General features: G+C 44.4%; 1 protein-coding gene across 2 annotated transcripts in view; it reads left to right on the top strand.

Annotated features, from left to right (window-relative positions):
• Positions 1-17,337, top strand: part of TMTC1 (transmembrane O-mannosyltransferase targeting cadherins 1) — a 228,684-nt gene that overhangs the window by 37,678 nt on the left and 173,669 nt on the right. For both annotated transcript variants that reach the window (XM_061638680.1, XM_061638681.1), the window contains 2 exons: positions 8,757-8,933; positions 15,504-15,710. In XM_061638680.1, the coding sequence (XP_061494664.1) occupies positions 8,757-8,933; positions 15,504-15,710 (384 nt within the window). The remainder of the gene's footprint in view (positions 1-8,756; positions 8,934-15,503; positions 15,711-17,337) is intronic.

Genomic DNA, 17,337 nt, shown 5'->3' with positions numbered 1-17,337 from the left:
TTCAATGGGGACAAATAACTAAGAAGATTGACTTGTGGGATCTATTCAGTTTTATGTTGGCAAACCTAATCCCTTCCTTCGTAAAACTGTTTCTTGTATTGTCCCCTGCCCCTGTCCTGTCCTGGTGTTTGCAAGGTATGTAAGAATAACTGCTTGGGATGAGCGAATATGTCAATTTTGGTTTTTCTCAGTTTTTCATTTTTCCAATCTTAAGTTCAGTTCTCCACATTTCTAAATCAGTTTGCTATTTTTTAAAAGAAAACACTTCCTCTTTAAGAAAACACTTCATCAGCATTTCAGTCTGAATTTCTCCCAAAATACACATTTTTGTATGCAATTTTGCCTGATGTATCCTTTTGTGCAAAATATATTTTCCCTTATATAATGTATTTTTGTATGTTATTTTCTGTAATATATGCATTTTAATGAGTGTTTACCTTTAATGTAGTGGTGTAGTCGTTAAGGTGTTGGACTACGACCTGGGAGACCAGGGTTTGAATCCCCACATAGGCATGAAGCTCACTGGGTGACCTTGGGCCTGTCAGTGCCTCTCAGCCTCATGAAAACCCTATTCATAGGGTCGCCATAAGTCGGAATTGACTTGAAGGCAGTACGTTTACATTTACCTTTAATATACAAAATTTTATCTATATTACTTGGCTGAAAAACTGCACTGCAAAATTCAGGTAAGTGGATTTTGAAGGATGGCTGTGTTTCAGAAAGGGCAACTGAATTGAATTTCTCCCCTGTTCCTAATAATCTCACAACCACTAATGTTAGATGAAGGGAACTGGATATGCTGCTGCTGTGTACCTGATCACAGGAATCTGACACTCCTGGGGTAATGTCTGTGTCATCAGCGTGGCTTCTCTGATAGCCCACATTGCCTATCGCATGCGGTGCTGTTTTTCAATATTGGCATCTCGGGCTCAAAAACCCTGGTGGCCCTTTTTTAAGAAAAGAAAACGTCATTTTGGGGAACTGGGGAAATGACATGGAGAATTGGCAACAGGGGAGGGTGCTTACTCTCTGCAGCAAACCAATCCCTCCAGCTGATCCCCTGCCCAGCAGATTTCCAAATGCATATTTGTGAAAGTAGATTTGTGGCCCCATCTGCACTATACATTTAAAGCAGTGTCATACCACCTTAAACAGTCATGGCTTCCTCCAAAGAATTCTGGGAACTGAAGTTTGATAAGGGTGCTGAGAGTTGTTAGGAGACTGTTGTTTCCCTCACAAAGTTACACATTCCCAGAATGGTTTAACAATCAGTCCCTGTTCCCAGGGAACTCTGGGAACTGTAGCTCTGTGAGGGGAAGAGGGGCCTCCTAACAACTCTCCGCACTCTTAACAAACTACAGTTCCTAGTATTATTTGGGAGAAGCCATGACTTTAAAGTGGAATAATACTGCTTTGAATGTATAGTGCAGATGGGGCCTATGTTTGGAAGCTTATTGGGGAGGAGTAAGTAAGTTGGATCAAGTAAGGAAAGGGTTAACCATTCCCACTGCTTTTCTGCTCCATATTGCCCTCTCCACTCACCCCCCCAGCTGCTGCTTCCTTCATTAAAACAAAGGGTTCCAGGGTATCCTTATGTGTATTTGCAGAGGGGCCAAAGATAGTAGCTGCTTTTTCCCCCAGGGATGCTTCCTGCAATCCTGGTTGTATGGTATGGTACCAATCTGGGGGTGTAGAAAACTGCCCTGTAGCAGTGCTTGTACAATAGAGACAAGAACTGCATTCAGGGTTCTGTAAGGTGGATTCCCCTAAGTTCATGCCAGTTGTTGGGGGAGACCCATGCAAACATCTTTTTATACATACAGAACTTTCTGCTTAAGTGAATTTGTGAAGGCCTTTGGATTACTGGAGCACCAAATATACACTGAAATTCCAGCAGGCTGCAACAGTGGGAGAGATGGAAAGCAGATCCACTTCCACCAAATAGCTCTGCTGTGAGACCATCTCAGATCAGAAGCCTCCTATCCCTAAAATTGTTTCTGTTCTAGCTGATCATTATAAGAACTAAGAATGGCTGTCTGTTTGGTTTCCCCACACCACCCTCTTTCCTCTGCACCCCTTTTTCTTTGTGTGTTCTGTATTTTAGATTGTGAGCTTGCAGGCTGGGACTGTATTGGTTTCATTGATTGTATGTAAGGCACTTCATGAGCTTTTTTGGCTGAGGTGTGGGGTACAAGTGCTCTAAATAAATTCCATGTCAGCATAGGAATGTTGTGTTGAATCGCATCACTTGTCTGAGACCGTTGAGTCTGTGGCTGAATTGACTACATGGTGAAATATCTAACAATACAATTGAAGTAAAGGTTATTACATAGTTAAATAATTTGAGTTCTATAATTACTATGAATGCTTCACAAAAACTCTGTGCTGCAAGCAAAGAATCATAATTTGCATGCTCTTAAAACTATTTGTTTGCTGGCAGCTACAACAATGAAGACTAACAGCTTGCAAAGTGCTTACTCTCCTTTAAAAGCTTTTTAAAAAACTTTTTGGTCAAGTTTCTAAATCATGCTGGTATATAGGAGGAGACTCTATGGCTTTGGTGAGGAGTCAGTTACTCTGTAAAAACCTCTCAAGCAACACAGGTAAATTGTCTTCATAGTTTATAGGAGTTGAGCTGAAATCAGATGCGGATGAGTTTACTGAACATTTTCACATCCCTTGAAAATTGAGGGTAGCTTTAAAAGGGCTCCAAAGTGTCCTTGGGGGTGGTGGTAGTGATGATATGGGAACATCTTTCCATTACCTTGGCAACTAGGCCAACCTTCCTCTTTCAACAAGCCTTTTAAGTAGAGACCTTATCCCAGTCTGCGTCGGAATTGCTTTTTAAGATGTTTTTAAAGCCTTTTTTAAAAATTATGTTTTTAAAGATCTTTTGTTTTAATATGTTTTTAAAATGTGTTTTTAAGATGTTTTAGAGTATTTTTAGTGTTTTTGTTTGCTGCCCTTGGCTCCTACTGGGAAAAAGGTGGGATATAAAATAAATAAATAAATAATTTCCTTGCTTGCCATGATGGGAGCATTTAAATGTACATTCACTTATTCTGTAAAAACCTCTCAAACCAAACATGTGCATTATTTGCCTTCATAATTTATAGAGCTAAGCTGAAATTAGACATATGTCTGAATGTGGCAAGAGGGCACAGGGAGGGAATATCCCTGTATGCCCCCTATCTTTTGGATTTGCATTGTGAGAGTGGTTCCATTACATGCAGTTCTGGTGCAGCAAGAACAGAAACGTCTGCATCGGTGGTGGCTGGTGCCCATTGGGACTGATAGGGCGGGGGTCAGGGAGACCAACAGTAGTAGAGCCAGAGCCAATGACAGATTGTATGTAAGAAGGCAGGCAGGTGGGCCTGGCTGAGGGCAGACTCTGATAGGTGGAGCAACGCCCCATTCTCTCCAGTGGACCAGCATTCACTGCCATGGATGGTGCCAAAATAATCAGGCAAAGCTCACTTTCTTGCTGCATTGTGCTGGGAGCACAATAGGCAATGAAACTGCCTTTCCAGCAGCACAGTACAGAAAGACAGGTAGCCTTGCTTGGTTGTCTTGGCAATGCAAGGATGAGTTACCTCCTTCACAGTGAAGCAATGCTGCTTCATTTACTCTCAGTGACAATGCTACGTAGCCGAATCTGACTGGCTACATAGCATTGTGAATTGTGCTGTCCTCTCCATGCCTCATTAAGTGATCTCTGATTTTGTCCTTACCTTTCCCGATCTCATGATGTAACCTGTATCGTTCCCTTTATTTCCAAAGTTGAGAGATGAGTGCTGACCCTGATGTATCCAGAATAGTACTATTCATGCACAAGAAGGAGGTGTCAGCCAGCTTGGGAGAACCCCAAGTTTGCAGAAGTACAAAAACATGTTACAGTGACCCTCCCCCAAAAGCAGGGGGGGAGGGGGAGGGAGGGAGCCTAATGATGCCTGAGCATGTTCAGTGAGCGTATAATGTTGACTGACTAATTTTTGACTATCCCTAGATTTTTTGTTGCTACATCCATCCTAAATAGACCACTGTAATTTCTATAAATGGGGAAAGCTGGTGCAAATCTTTATTCCAGGAAATCTCAGTAGAATAAAGTTAGTAGAGGTCAGTTTATATGTTGTTCCAGTCAGGAAATGCTTCCACAGGGTGGTGGCTCCCTGCACAGAGATAAGAAAAGACTACAGTGACATGCAGAATTTCTGGTATTAAAGTAAATGCTGTCATTAGCCCCGAATCTCTCTGCATGCAAATGGGGGTACGTGCAAATCTATCCTTAACACCTCTATACCTGCCATGTTGGCATTTGCAGTGACAACCGATTTAGTTAAGTATAGGAAGTGACAGTAAAGATTAGAAAGCTGCCTTGCATCAGGTCAGACAATTTGTCCATCTAATCCAGTATTGATGCCTTTGAATGGCAGTGACTCTCTAGGGCAGGTGTGGGGAGCCGCAGCTCCCATCAGCCCCAGCCACCATGGCCAGTGGCCTCAGATGATGGGCGTTGTAGTTCAGCAGCATCTGGAATTGCTCTCCAGCCTAGTTCTGTCTGGTCAGGTTCAATTTAAGGCTACTTGAGCTCCCAGACTTTCTTTGTTTCCAAAAGGAAGCTGGAAGAGAACCCTTTGTTCTTCCCAATCTACCACCTTCAGCTGACCTAAAGTTCGGGTGCAGCTAGTGGGGTCATTGGGGGAGGGGCTAGCGTGTGCAGCCCCATACATCTTGTTTATTAGTACGTTTGTTTGTTTGCTTATTGCATTTATATACCGCCTCATAGCCGAAGCTCTCTGGGCAGTTTACAACAATTAAAAACATTAAAAACAAGTATACAAATTTAAAACCATACCAAATTAAAACCCATAAAAACCAATAGGCAAGTTAAAAACATGCTATTTAAATGATGTCTGGAAGAAGAGGAAAGTCTTGACCTGGCGCCGAAAAGATAACAGTGTTGGTGTCAGGTGCACCTCGTCAGGAAGATCATTCCATAATTTGGAGGCCACCACTGAGAAGGCCCTCTCCTTTGTTGCCAGACTCCAAGCTTCCCTCGGAGGAGACACCCAGAGGAAGACCTTTGATGTTGAGTGTAGTGTACGGGTGGGTTTGTGTCGGGAGAGGCATTGTGGTCCCAAGCCATGTAAGGCTTTATAGGTTAAAACCAGCACCTTGAATCGAGCTTGGAAACATACAAGCAGCCAATGCAAGCAGGCCAGAATCGGTTTTATATGTTCAAACCGTCTGGTCCCTGTTACTAATCTGGCCACTGCATTTTGCACAAGCTGCAGTTTCCGAACTGTCTTCAAAGGCAGCCCCATGTAGAGAGCATTACGGTAATCTAACTTGGAGGTTACCAGAGCATGGACAACTGAAGCCAGGTTATCCCTGTCCAGATGGGGGCATAGCTGGGCCACCAACCAGAGTTGGTAGAAGGCGCCCCATGCCACCAAGGCTACCTGAGCCTCAAGTGACAGAGATGGTTCTAGCAGAACCCCCAAGCTACGAACCTGCTCCTTCAGGGGGAGTGCGACCCCATCCAGGACAGGTTGGACATCCACCATCTGGTCAGAAGGACCACGCACTCAGTCAGCATCTCAGTCTTGTCTGGATTGAGCCTCAGTTTATTAGGCCTCATCTAGTCCATTGTCGCAGCCAGGCACTGGTTCAGCACATTGACAGCCTCACCTGAAGAGGATGAGGAAAAATAAAGCTGCGTGTCATTAGCGTACTGATGGCAACACACTCCAAAACTCTGGATGACTGCACCCAACGGTTTCATGTAGATGTTGAACAGCATGGGGGACAGAACTGACCCCTGTGGAACCCCATACTGGAGAGTCCAGGGTGCCGAGCAATGTTCCCCAAGCACCACCTTCTGGAGCTGACCCGCCAAGTAGGAGTGGAACCACTGCCATGCAGTGCCTCCCACTCCCAACTCAGCCAGTTGTCCCAGAAGGATACCATGGTCGATGGTATCGAAAGCCGCTGAGAGATCAAGGAGAATCAACAGAGTCACACTCCCCCTGTCTCTCTTCCAACAGAAGTCATCATACAGGGCAACCAAGGCTGTTTCTGTGCCAAAACCAGGCCTGAAACCTGACTGAAATGGAGATAATCGGTCTCATCCAGGAGTGTCTGGAGCTGGCCTTCACCCACTCGTTCAAGGACCTTGTCCAGGAATGCAACTTTTGCCACCGGCCTATAGTTATTAAGATTTTCTGGGTCCAGAGAGGGTCTCTTCAGGAGTGGTCTCACTACCGCCTCTTTCAGGCAGCCAGGGACCACCTCCTCTTGCAGAGAGGCATTAATAACTTTCCTGGCCCAGCCGGCTGTTCCATCCCTGCTAGCTTTTGTTAGCCAAGAAGAGCAAGGATCCAGCGCCGAAGTGGTTGCACGAACCTGTCCAAGCACCTTGTCAATGTCCTCAAGCTGTACCAGCTGAAACTCATCCAAGAAATCGGGACAAGGCTGTGCTCTGGTTACCTTGCTTGATTCACCTGCTATAACACTGGAGTCTCAATCCTGGTGGATGCTAAAGATTTTATCCTGGAAGTGTCTAGCAAATTCATTACAGCGGGCCTCAGATGGTTCTACCATATCCTTGGGGCCAGCATGTAATATCCCCTGGACAATTCTGAAGAGCTCCAGTTGCCGGGAGAGTGATGATTTAATAGTGGCATCAAAATATTGTTTTTTTGTTTCCCTCACTGCCCCTAAATACAGCTTATCATAGGCACTTAACAGTGTATGATTGCATCCACCAGGAGTTCATCTCCATCTGCTCTTAAGCCATCTCCTATATTGTTTCATTGCTCTCAGCTCTGGGGTATACCATGGAGTTGTACGAGCTCTACACGGGAGAGGCAGTCAGGAGCAATCATGTCAACCGGCCGGATCATTTCTGTATTCCACAGTTCAACCAGGGTTTCGACAGGAGCCACCAGCCCTATCACCCGGAAAACTCCCCAGAGCCCTTTGGAAATCATCCGGATCCATTAGTCTCTGGGGGCAGATCAACTTAATAGGTCCCCCACCCTTATTTATTTATTTATTATTTGATTTATATCCCGCCCTTCCTCCCAGCAGGAGCCCAGGGCGGCAAGCAGAGGGGGAAAGCTGCTGTAAGTCTAAACTTCAGCAAGCAGTGATCTGTCCATCACAAAGGGACTGGTGTAAGGCCCCCCACTTTCAGATCACTATCTCCATGTCCAGTTGCAAAAACCAAGTCTAGAGTATACCCTGCTACATGTGCTGGGCCAATAGCATATTGGGACAGTCCCATGGTTGTCATGGAGACCATGAAATCATGAGCCGCCCCGGATAAGGTGGCCTCGGCATAGATGTTGACATTGCCCAGAACCAACAGTCTGGAGGATCTCAACAATACACCCGAGACCACCTCCATCAGCTCAGCTAGGGAGTCTGTTGGGCAGCAGGGTGGACTGTACACCAACAGAATCCCCAATCTGTTCTGCCGATCCAACACAAGGTGCAAACACTCCAGACCAGTAATCACATGGACAGGGTTCTTGCAGAGGGAGATGGAGCTCCTATAGACCACAGCAACCCCTTCCCCGACCCTCAGGTCTACCCTGATGCTGAACCAGGTACCCTGGTGGGCATAGCTGGGAGAGACTGACTCCTCTCTGCTTACTCACCCAGGTCTTGGTTATATATGCCAGATTGGGTGCCTCATCCACAATTAAATCGTGAATGAGGGAGATCTTATTATGCAGCGATCTGGCGTTTAGGAGCAGCATTTGGAGGTCTGAGAGTGGCTGATAGGGCAACCAACAAACCTGCGGGTGTGAGGAGGACCGGAACAAGGCACAGTCATTAACTGCCTGGGCCGCGTTCCCCTTACCTGACAAGTCTTCCTCACAATGCCATATCTCCCTCTACCCCTCACTACATTAATTGGGGGGCCCTCAAGTCCCCCCACTTGGCTCCAAGTCCTCTCTCCCAGGCACATAACTCAAGACCCACAAGTCCCACAAAAAGCCAGGCAGTCTGCAAAGCAGAAGTCCTGGGGGCCTGGTCCTGCAGGAAGTGACAGCCTGCAAAGCAGAAGTCCAACAGGGAGAGGGTGGTGGTGGTAGCCGAGCAGCAGCAACAGGCCAGCCAGCCAGCCAGCAAGCAGGCAGGCTGGCAGCAGCAGAAGACGACTCTCCTTCCCTGGGTGATGGTGGTCCCCTTCTTCCTGCAGGCACTGGGTCTCCCAAGCCACCTTTACATTTTAGACCCCACACATTCTTTGAATGCATGAATAGCGCTAATAGGGACAAGGTGGAGAAAATATGGGAAAAAGCAATTGCCCAATAGGGCTAATACATTTACACAATATGAGCAAATGCAATTGCACATTAGCCATATTGCATTTGATTATTCTTCCCACCCTTCTCACCTACCTGTTGTCTATTTTGTTTATTGTAATCTCCTTGGAGAGGAAAGACTTGTTCATGTTTCCTTTCTAACTCTGCAAGGAGCCGTATGCTGTCTCTCTTCCTTTTACCATAACTTTATTTATTTTTTTGCTGCTGTTTCTTTTTGGCATTACCACTCTGCTTGTTTAACAGAAGCAGGATTTTTTTTTATTTTGCTTGATGCAGGCAGTCTTGTCTATTGACAGTGTGCTGGGGAGGGGCTTTATAACTTAAGGGGATGAAATCTGCTTAATGGACAAATAGAAAGAAAATGTGTTTGCTTGTTTGTTGTGAAGTAATTTCTCCTGTTCTCGTTCTGCCTTGCAGGAGCATGGATCAGCTTTATGTTGGGGAACATTTCCCTCCCACTGCCTCTCTCTTCTTTTTGCTGCTGAGTTTGTTTCTTGGGACCTGTGCAATGCTGGTAAAGGAAACGGGGATCACCGTCTTTGGTGTCTGCTTGGTATATGACAGCTTCCTGCTTTCACAAAATAGACTCCGACCGTAAGTCAATGAGACTTCCTTTCACATTCCAGCATTTTTGGCTCTATTCATCTTGCAGAGAAACCCACAAAACTGACCTGCTCATAGATGTCTTCAGAACATGGAGGAGGCAGTTGTCCCCCCTGGATGAACCATAACTCCCAGGCTGCTAGCTTTCATTTAAAAAAAGAGAGAAAATTTCTAGCATTTGTAGAACCTCTATTTAGGGCAGGAGTGGGGAACCTTTTTGGCTCCAGGGGCCAGATCTTTATCTGGCCCCACCCTGCGGGTCAACTTTGACAGGTAGATGGGGCAACACACACATCAAAATCTCAACACTGGAGGTTGAAAGGGGGAGCACGAGAAAGAGATTTGAAGCCCTCCCCCCACTTCTCCTTGCATCTCCAGTATCGGAGGTGGAAAGGAGAAGGGGGGGAGGATTGCAAAGGGCTTTCAGATTCTCTCTCCGCGTGGCTTCAGAGAGCACCTGCTGGGAGGCAGAAGCAGTTTTCATGGAATGGAAACCTCTTTCTCCTCTTTGGGTATGGTTGGGAGTGCGCCTTGCTCCAGCAAAGGAACAATGGGGAGCCCACTTTAAGCTCCCAATTGTTCCTTTGAAGCCCCGCCTTTACCTGCTGCACGTGTGACGTCAGGTGTAGAGTGGATGGGTTCCTCAAAACAGCCAGGTGGGCCACATTTGGCCCACAGGCTGGAGCTTTCCCACCCCAGATTTAGGGCTTCAAAATACCAGTGCTTTAAACTGAGCCCAGAAACAAATATATAGCAAAGAAAGATGACATTACATGACAAGGACAGGGTGAGGCTACCATCCCATCTGGTTTAGCTTTGGAGTTTAATTTCAATGGGATGTTTTAGATAGATGAGAATACAGTAAATTAATCTTGACCCCCAGTGATCATAGAACAGAACACAGTATACTGCCCAAGCTTTTAAGCATTGTGCACCTGTTCATCTGTAGCAGGCAAGAATGATCTAAAAGCAGCCAGGTAAGGAAAGGTTTGGAAAGTTAGTTATTCCCCATTCTTCGGTCAAGGCATCATAAATGGCTAATGCAGGTGCACGTGAACAGGTAGGTTATTGAACCACAAGCGTCTGCTGGAATTTTTCTTGGGTTGGGGGAAAGTAAAACTGAAAGAGAGGGGGAGCCGGCTAATTTCTCATGGAAAAAAAAATGAGAATAGTGCCTGGAACAGGTTCAGAGGAGGGCAACAAGGATGATCAGGGGACTGGAAACAAAGCCTTATGAGGAGAGACTGAAAGAACTGGGCATGTTTAGCCTTGAGGAGAGAAGACTGAGGGGAGATATGATAGCACTCTTCAAGTACATGAAAGATTGTCACATAGAGGGGGGCCGGGATCTCTTCTTGATCATCCCAGAATGCAGAACATGGAATAATGGGCTCAAGTTGCAGGAAACCAGATTTCGACTGGACATCAGGAAAAACCTCCTGTTAGAGCCATACGACAATGGAGTCAATTACCTAGAGAGGTAGTGGGCTCTCCAACACTGGAGGCATTCAAGAGGCAGCTGGACAGCCATCTGTCGGGAATGCTTTGATTTGGATTCCTGCATTGAGCAAGTGGTTGGACTTGATGGCCTTATAGGCCCCTTCCAACTCTACTATTCTATGATTCTACATTTTGTCTCGCATCTCAGGTTATACGGGCTTCCCATAGGCATCTGGTTGGCCACTGTGAAACAGGATGCTGGACAAGATGGGCCATTGGCCTGACCCAGCAGACTCTTCTTATGTCTGGGACCAGGTTACCTTAAGGACTATATGCTCCCATTTATAATTGCCCAGACTATCACATGATGTCTGGTGAGTAAGCATGAGGGGCAGGGCCTCTTAAGTAGTGGTGCTGCAGCTCTGGAACAAGAGGCTTGGCCCTACCAATAGGCAGAGTGAGGTGGCCACCTCAGGTGGGAAATGCTGGGGAGCAAGGATGATGAGGAAGGGTTGGAGGGACAGAGCTGTATGTCATGCAGACTGTCCTGTCCCCATCCCCAAGCTATCCTGCTCGTCTTTGGTATGGTGGAGGGTGCTGTCCCGCCCTCATTGAGCTGCTTGCCCAGTCAACTGCTGTCGGTGGGTGGGGGAGCACCACCTTATCTTTTGTGTCAAGGACCAAAATGTCTTGGCTCACTCCTATAGGATCCCCTTCCAATTGAGTTGTGCCATCTCTAAGATCCTTTTGACAGAAGTTGAAATACCTTTTTACAGTTTAATAACTTTTTTTAAAAAAACAGGGTTGCTCATGTTTGATTGAATTGATCCTCCTAATAGCTTCAGCTTTAATTCCAGTCTTGAACAGCTGATTTCTATGTTGTGGCTTGTATTTGCTGCTCTTATATTCATTAACTTTATTTTATTGTTGTATTTTGTGTATAATTTGTTGTAAGCTGTTCTGAGCATGATTGTAGAAGAGCAGAATAGAAGCCATGCTGTTATATTTGAACTTGCAACCGTTTTCTCTAGAAAAGTTTTTCTACATTCTCCTCTGTTTTTTTTGGCTGTGGTCTTGAGGACCACCTGAAAGCGAATTGCAGGTTGCAGTTTTAAGAATCTCTGTTGCAGATGACATGTGAGCTGTAGCTGCATTCTGGAATGTTCTGGTTCATTTATGAATCATTTTCAAACAACTTGTGCAAAAAACCTATTCACAGTATGCTTTTCATATGAATATGGAATCTCTTTAGGAATCATCGCAGATAATAAAAAAGTTACACTGAATGGGTCTTGCACTCCAGCGAGATGTTATGCTAGATGCATAGCTAGCTAGGTTTTTTCCTTTATTAAATTACAGGTGTGAAGTCTCTGGTTTTTATCAAGGCTGCTGCATGTGGGGAAGAGTGGGTTTAACCCTTCTCTTCCTAGCTGTGATCCTGATAAAAATAACTCCCGGTTGCAATGCTATTAGATGTGAAGAAAAAAGCTTCCGTTTTCACCAGTTAGAACTATCCACCCACCCCCAAGAATAATTGCAGCTTGCAGGGGAGGATTTTCTCTGTAATTGCAGCGCCAATGGAAATTCCACCCCCATGCCTGTAATACAATAAAGAAAAACCCCAGAAGTAGTTTGAAGTTACATATTTAGCATAACATGTCATTTGACCCTAAGGTCCATTCATTGAAATGTTTTCATTACATACGATGCTTCTTAAAGAGGTTCCTATATATTTATAAATGTGACACTGGAAGTAGAGAAATGGTTAGATTTTTGGACTAGGACTAAAGAGATGTGGGTTCACATCGCCACTTAGCTACAAAGCTTATTGGGTCGCCTTGGTTAGTCACTGTGTCACAGCCATACCTCCCTCACTAGGTTGTTGTGAGGATGCAGTGGTTGGTGAGTGTGTGTGTGTGAGAGAAGGGGAACCATTTATGCTTGGAGGATATTCCCCGATATTCTTGTAGGAAAATAAGGCCTTTTAGCTAGTTCTCAGAATGTTTCCATATGAACAGAACCATCCCCCAAAACCTTAGAACCCGGTTGTCCAATGCTAGCATGTATCTGGGATTGTTTGTGAAAATCTTTTTCTCTCTCTCAGCAACTCTCTTAAATGGGTTCCCCGCACTGACAGATGCCAACTATTGTGCTTTATTGCTTGGATAATGTTATATAGCTGCCACATCTGGATTGTAGAGCTTCCAGAAATGAGGCTGCATGGCCCAGGTGCAATGCCTCTTTATATTCATTCCAACTTGTTATCAAGCACGAATGTTGCACTTTATGGTGCTCAGTATTTTATGCCTACATAGCTTCTCTGGCTCTCTTTATTGAGATAGATTTCTCCATCCAAATAAAATAACTAGTTACACCGATAACAACACTTAAGATCAATAATGGAAACAGCATTGACCACTGCAATAGACATCAAGCCATTAGAAGAGGAGCAAAGGTAGGAGCCATAGGGAATCATACACAATATAAATGTATACAAACACATTTATATGTTTACGTTATGGTAAGTTAAATATATATGGTAAGAAAAATATTGGATTGTATCCAGCTACGTTCTACTCAAAGTCGATCTATTGACATTAATGGATGTAAGTTAGGCTGCAATCCAATACACACTTACCTGGGAGCAAGTCCCATTGAACCCAATGGAGCTTACTTCTGAGTAGACATGTGCTGGATTGCAGCCTTAGTCATGCCCATGAATTTCAGTGGGTCTGCTCTGAGCAGAACTAACACTAGATACAACCCTCTGTTTCACAGATCTGCCAATAATGTATACCAATGCACATTATCTTTTACATCATCATTATTCCAAACAAAATAAGCGCTGACTGTTTTCCTGCCTGCCTTCCCTAACTCTCATAATATTTGTCTGCTTCAGCCTATGTACCAAATCCCATGCCCTCATCATCCAATTTGGTAAAGAAGGGGGGCTCTTTTTGTTTCTATTTATGACTGACAGTCATCCTGGCAGCTTTAACAAATGCCTAATTTCCATACCCTCCTGCAATACTTTTTTTCTGCCTCTGAGGTGAAATGGGTGGCTACCTGGGAGAGAGAGAGCGCCTTCTGAGTGGTGGTTTGCATGGTGTGACTTTACTGTCCTTTCAGCACCAAGTGAAGACCCCTTTTATTTTCCCAGGGTATAGTCTGAAGGCACATGAAGTCCCCACCTTGCTGAAGTTAAGCTGGTCTGGGTGTGGTAATTGCACAGGTGGGTGACCATCTGAGAACCACATGTATGCCTCCTTAGGTTCCAAGATGGACGACGGGCAGGTTATAAATGTAAGACAACAAACCTCAGACATAAAATAAAAAAGATACCGAGTTCAGGGAAGTATACATAGGATTGCACCCTTAGTGTTTTGGATTTACATTTTAATGTTTTTTCTCTTCTTTGTTTGCAACCTCCCCTGGTGATATGATTGGAAGGTGGTATAAAATAAAAAATAAAAGACAGGTGTTGTTTTACATTATTTTTTTGGACAAGGTTCAGAAGAAGAACGCCAAGGGTTTCATAGGCCCAAGGAGGCTTTGAGCAGCCAACCTCTCCCCACCCCGCAAGCAACACAACAAGCCACGTTTGATATTGATACAAATTTTAAAAGCATCAGTATGGTTCACTATTGGGGTTTATAAATTATAGGAAGTGGCTAGAGAGAAAATTCTTATCGCTCTCATGATCTTAAAATCGTACAAGTGGTTACAGAGCTATGCTGCTGGCCCCGCCCCCAATGCCACATGGCTTCCCTTGCCTTGCCTCCAGGGCATTTGCAAAAGGGAAGCTTATGCGCAAAGGATTCCACTGATTTGGACACCCCCCCCATGGTGATTCCTATAGAGTTCAGTGTGCATAGGCTTTCCTTTTGCAGACATCCATGCTAAATACATGGACAGTAGGGATGGAGCCAGGGCATCTGTGCAGCAGTGCAATCCTGCAGCTTCTTCTGTTTATGGAGCCACCTTCATGTGAATCATCCATAAAACCTCGCTGTACTTGTGGAGGCTTCTGCCCCCACGTTGACATCTCAGAGCCTCCATGTGTAGAGGAGGCTTTCCTTCTGCAGGCAGTCACCTTTATTTATTTTTATTTTATTTAAAATGTTTCTATCCCACCTTCTACCCTATAATAGGGCACTCAGGGCTGCTTACAAAAATAAAATCCCCCTTGGAATATGCAGAGGGTGATGGTGATGACTACAGGGGCTGGAGCTAGCAGATATTGTTATTGCATTTATGTCCCACCTTTCCTCCAAGGAGCTCAAGGTGGCATACATGGTTCTCCTCCCTCTCCATTTTATCCACGCAACAACGTTGTGAGTGAGGTGAGCTAGGCTAAGAGACTGTGACTGGCCCAAGGTCACCCAGCAAGCTTCATGGGTGAGTGGGGATTTGAACCCTGGTCTCCCAGGTCCTAGTCCAACACTCTAACCACACTGGCGGACGTATGTGCACTCTCTGCTTTTCACAGACCAGAACCCAAATGATTTCAATGAATAGGTAGAAATGTGAGAGCAAGTGGTCCACTAGACTGGGGAGGGGGGAGACTCCCAACCCTCCAAATGTTGCTGAATTACAGCTCCATCATCCTTGACCATTGACCTGTCTGGCTGGGGCTATAAGGAGGTGAAGTCCAATCACAGCTGGAGGGCAGCAGGCTCCAAACTGTATAGGAGCCAGTGTCGCTGAACCAAAATTGAGGCAATATTCTCCAAAAAATAGACCCCTAACATTACCCTGGCAACAGCATTCTGAATTAGTTGCAAGTTTTTGAACCCTCATTACATTTGCAGAACATACCTTGCAGTACTGTAATCTGTACTTGAAGCCTACTTGCAATTTCTTTTCAGCCACAGAGAGTGACTCACAGGAACACTCTTTGTCATGTGTTTATTTATTTATTTATTTATTATTTGATTTATATCCTGCCCTTCCTCCCAGCAGGAGCCCAGGGTGGAAATTTGGGAAATGATGTTTCGTGAGGGACCATTCTGGCGCTGCCCCTCATGCTGGTGGAACTCAATAAATGCCATAGGTAGTCCCCTCTCAGTGTAAACGGAAAACCATCTTCTAATGTGCAGCTTTGCTTTCTCTCTTCATTAGAAAAAATGGAGGGGTGCATCAGAAGATTTCTCGGCATCCTGCGGTTCCCCTACATACTTCATTGCAATTTCCATCATCCAGTAGGGAAAACGGGAAGCACCGCGTTGCTCACAAGGGGACCTGGAATTCTTGCCACCCTGCACCGCTGGAAGAACGGCAGCACAACAGCCTTTCTGTCTTGAGCAAAGTTGTATGGGCTGTACTAAGGTACCATATTCAACCATTTGTTCAGAACTTGGAAGTGCACACAATTGCTTTTAACATGATGGCAAGCAAACATAGGGTTGGGTGAATCTGCCTCATGCCAGACTATTTGATCATCAAGCCCAGCCTCTCCCAATTTGGTGTTGCTGGACTCCAACTCCCATCAGCTCCAGGCTACATGGTCATTGTTGGGGATAGATGACTCTGTCAGTCTTGCTTTCTCTCCATCTCTCATTTTTCCAATCTTAAGTTTAGTTTTCCTAATTTCTACTAGGGATAGAAGGGTTCGTCTAGTTTCGGTTTTCTCAGTTTCTCATTTTTCCAATCTTAAATTCGGTTCTCCACATATCTGCAGCAATTTGCAAATCCTTTTTTTTAAAAAAAATCCTCATGAAAATTCTCCAGCATTTTAGTGACAATTTTTCCTACTGAAAACATTTTTGTAGGCAATTTTGACTAAGGTACATACAATATCTTGCAAAAGGAATCAGACCCCTGACCAGTTGCTCTCATATTACAGAATTACAAATGGTACATTGTAATTTCGTTCTGTATGATATCATCAGGAGGAGATTTTTTTCCACATTCTTTAATAGTGCCCCCAAATTCATTTAGACTGGGATTAAATATTAATAGATATAAGAGAAATTATGGGTTATGAACTACCAAGAGACCCTTTAATAATATTGTTTGGCTATATTAAAAATGAGGTGAACCAGGAAGATTGAGAAATAATTTTTAACAGCAGCTCATATAACCATATACCAGGTATTGAAAAAAACAGATAATTTGAATTAGGAACCTAGTTGACTGACGCCTGGGACTTAATATAGATAAAACTAACATAATCATGGTTACAGAAGGTAAACAATGGGATACTAGTTTCATTGGAAAGTGGAGTTTGTTCATACCTTATTAGAATGAGAGAATGCAAGATGCATTTGAATCCATATGTTTCTATGGGAGATGTAGACATAATAAATTTGGAGGTTTATGTCAAAGTAAGAAATCCGTTTGACCTGATTAATTTCTCTGGGATTTGTTTATTTTAATTACTGATTGCATCAAATGAAAGGCTTCTGTTTAGTTACCTACAAATAGATATAGATATATTTATATAATATATTCATCTCTTGCACTCAGATCTTGTTGATAGGCTTCCCATAAACCTCAGGGTGGCCACTGTGAGAACAGGATGATGGACTAGATGGGCCTTTGGCCTGATCCAGGCGGTTCTTATTATTTCATATTGTATATATATTTTTATATATATGTTGGATGATGGTGTTAAAATGTGTCTGGGTGCGTGTGTAGCAAGGAGTTACAATAATATTGCCCCATTTTTGTCACTGTGGGGCAAGGGAAGTTATAGTTTCAGTGAGAGGCTGACTGCCATCTGGGGACACCTCGATGTTTGATCCTTGAACCCCTTCTCAGCCCCTCCACTCCTCCAGAAGCTCTTGGTGGCTTACCCATTGTGCTCTCTGGTGGTGGTGCTGCTACTCATGGTCAAGCTAATCCACAATTTGAAGGGACTGAACTGGTATGTGAGTGAGCTGGTTGGACTTGACATAATTCAGCTATGCCCATCTGGGTGTTCAGTACAGTATTAGGCCAGTCTGGAGGGTTG

The sequence above is a fragment of the Rhineura floridana genome, chromosome 8 (genome assembly GCF_030035675.1).
Source record: "Rhineura floridana isolate rRhiFlo1 chromosome 8, rRhiFlo1.hap2, whole genome shotgun sequence".
NCBI classification, from domain to species: domain Eukaryota; kingdom Metazoa; phylum Chordata; class Lepidosauria; order Squamata; family Rhineuridae; genus Rhineura; species Rhineura floridana.
The sequence above is the reverse complement of the archived record's forward strand: the minus strand, read 5'-3'. Positions and strand labels throughout refer to the sequence as shown.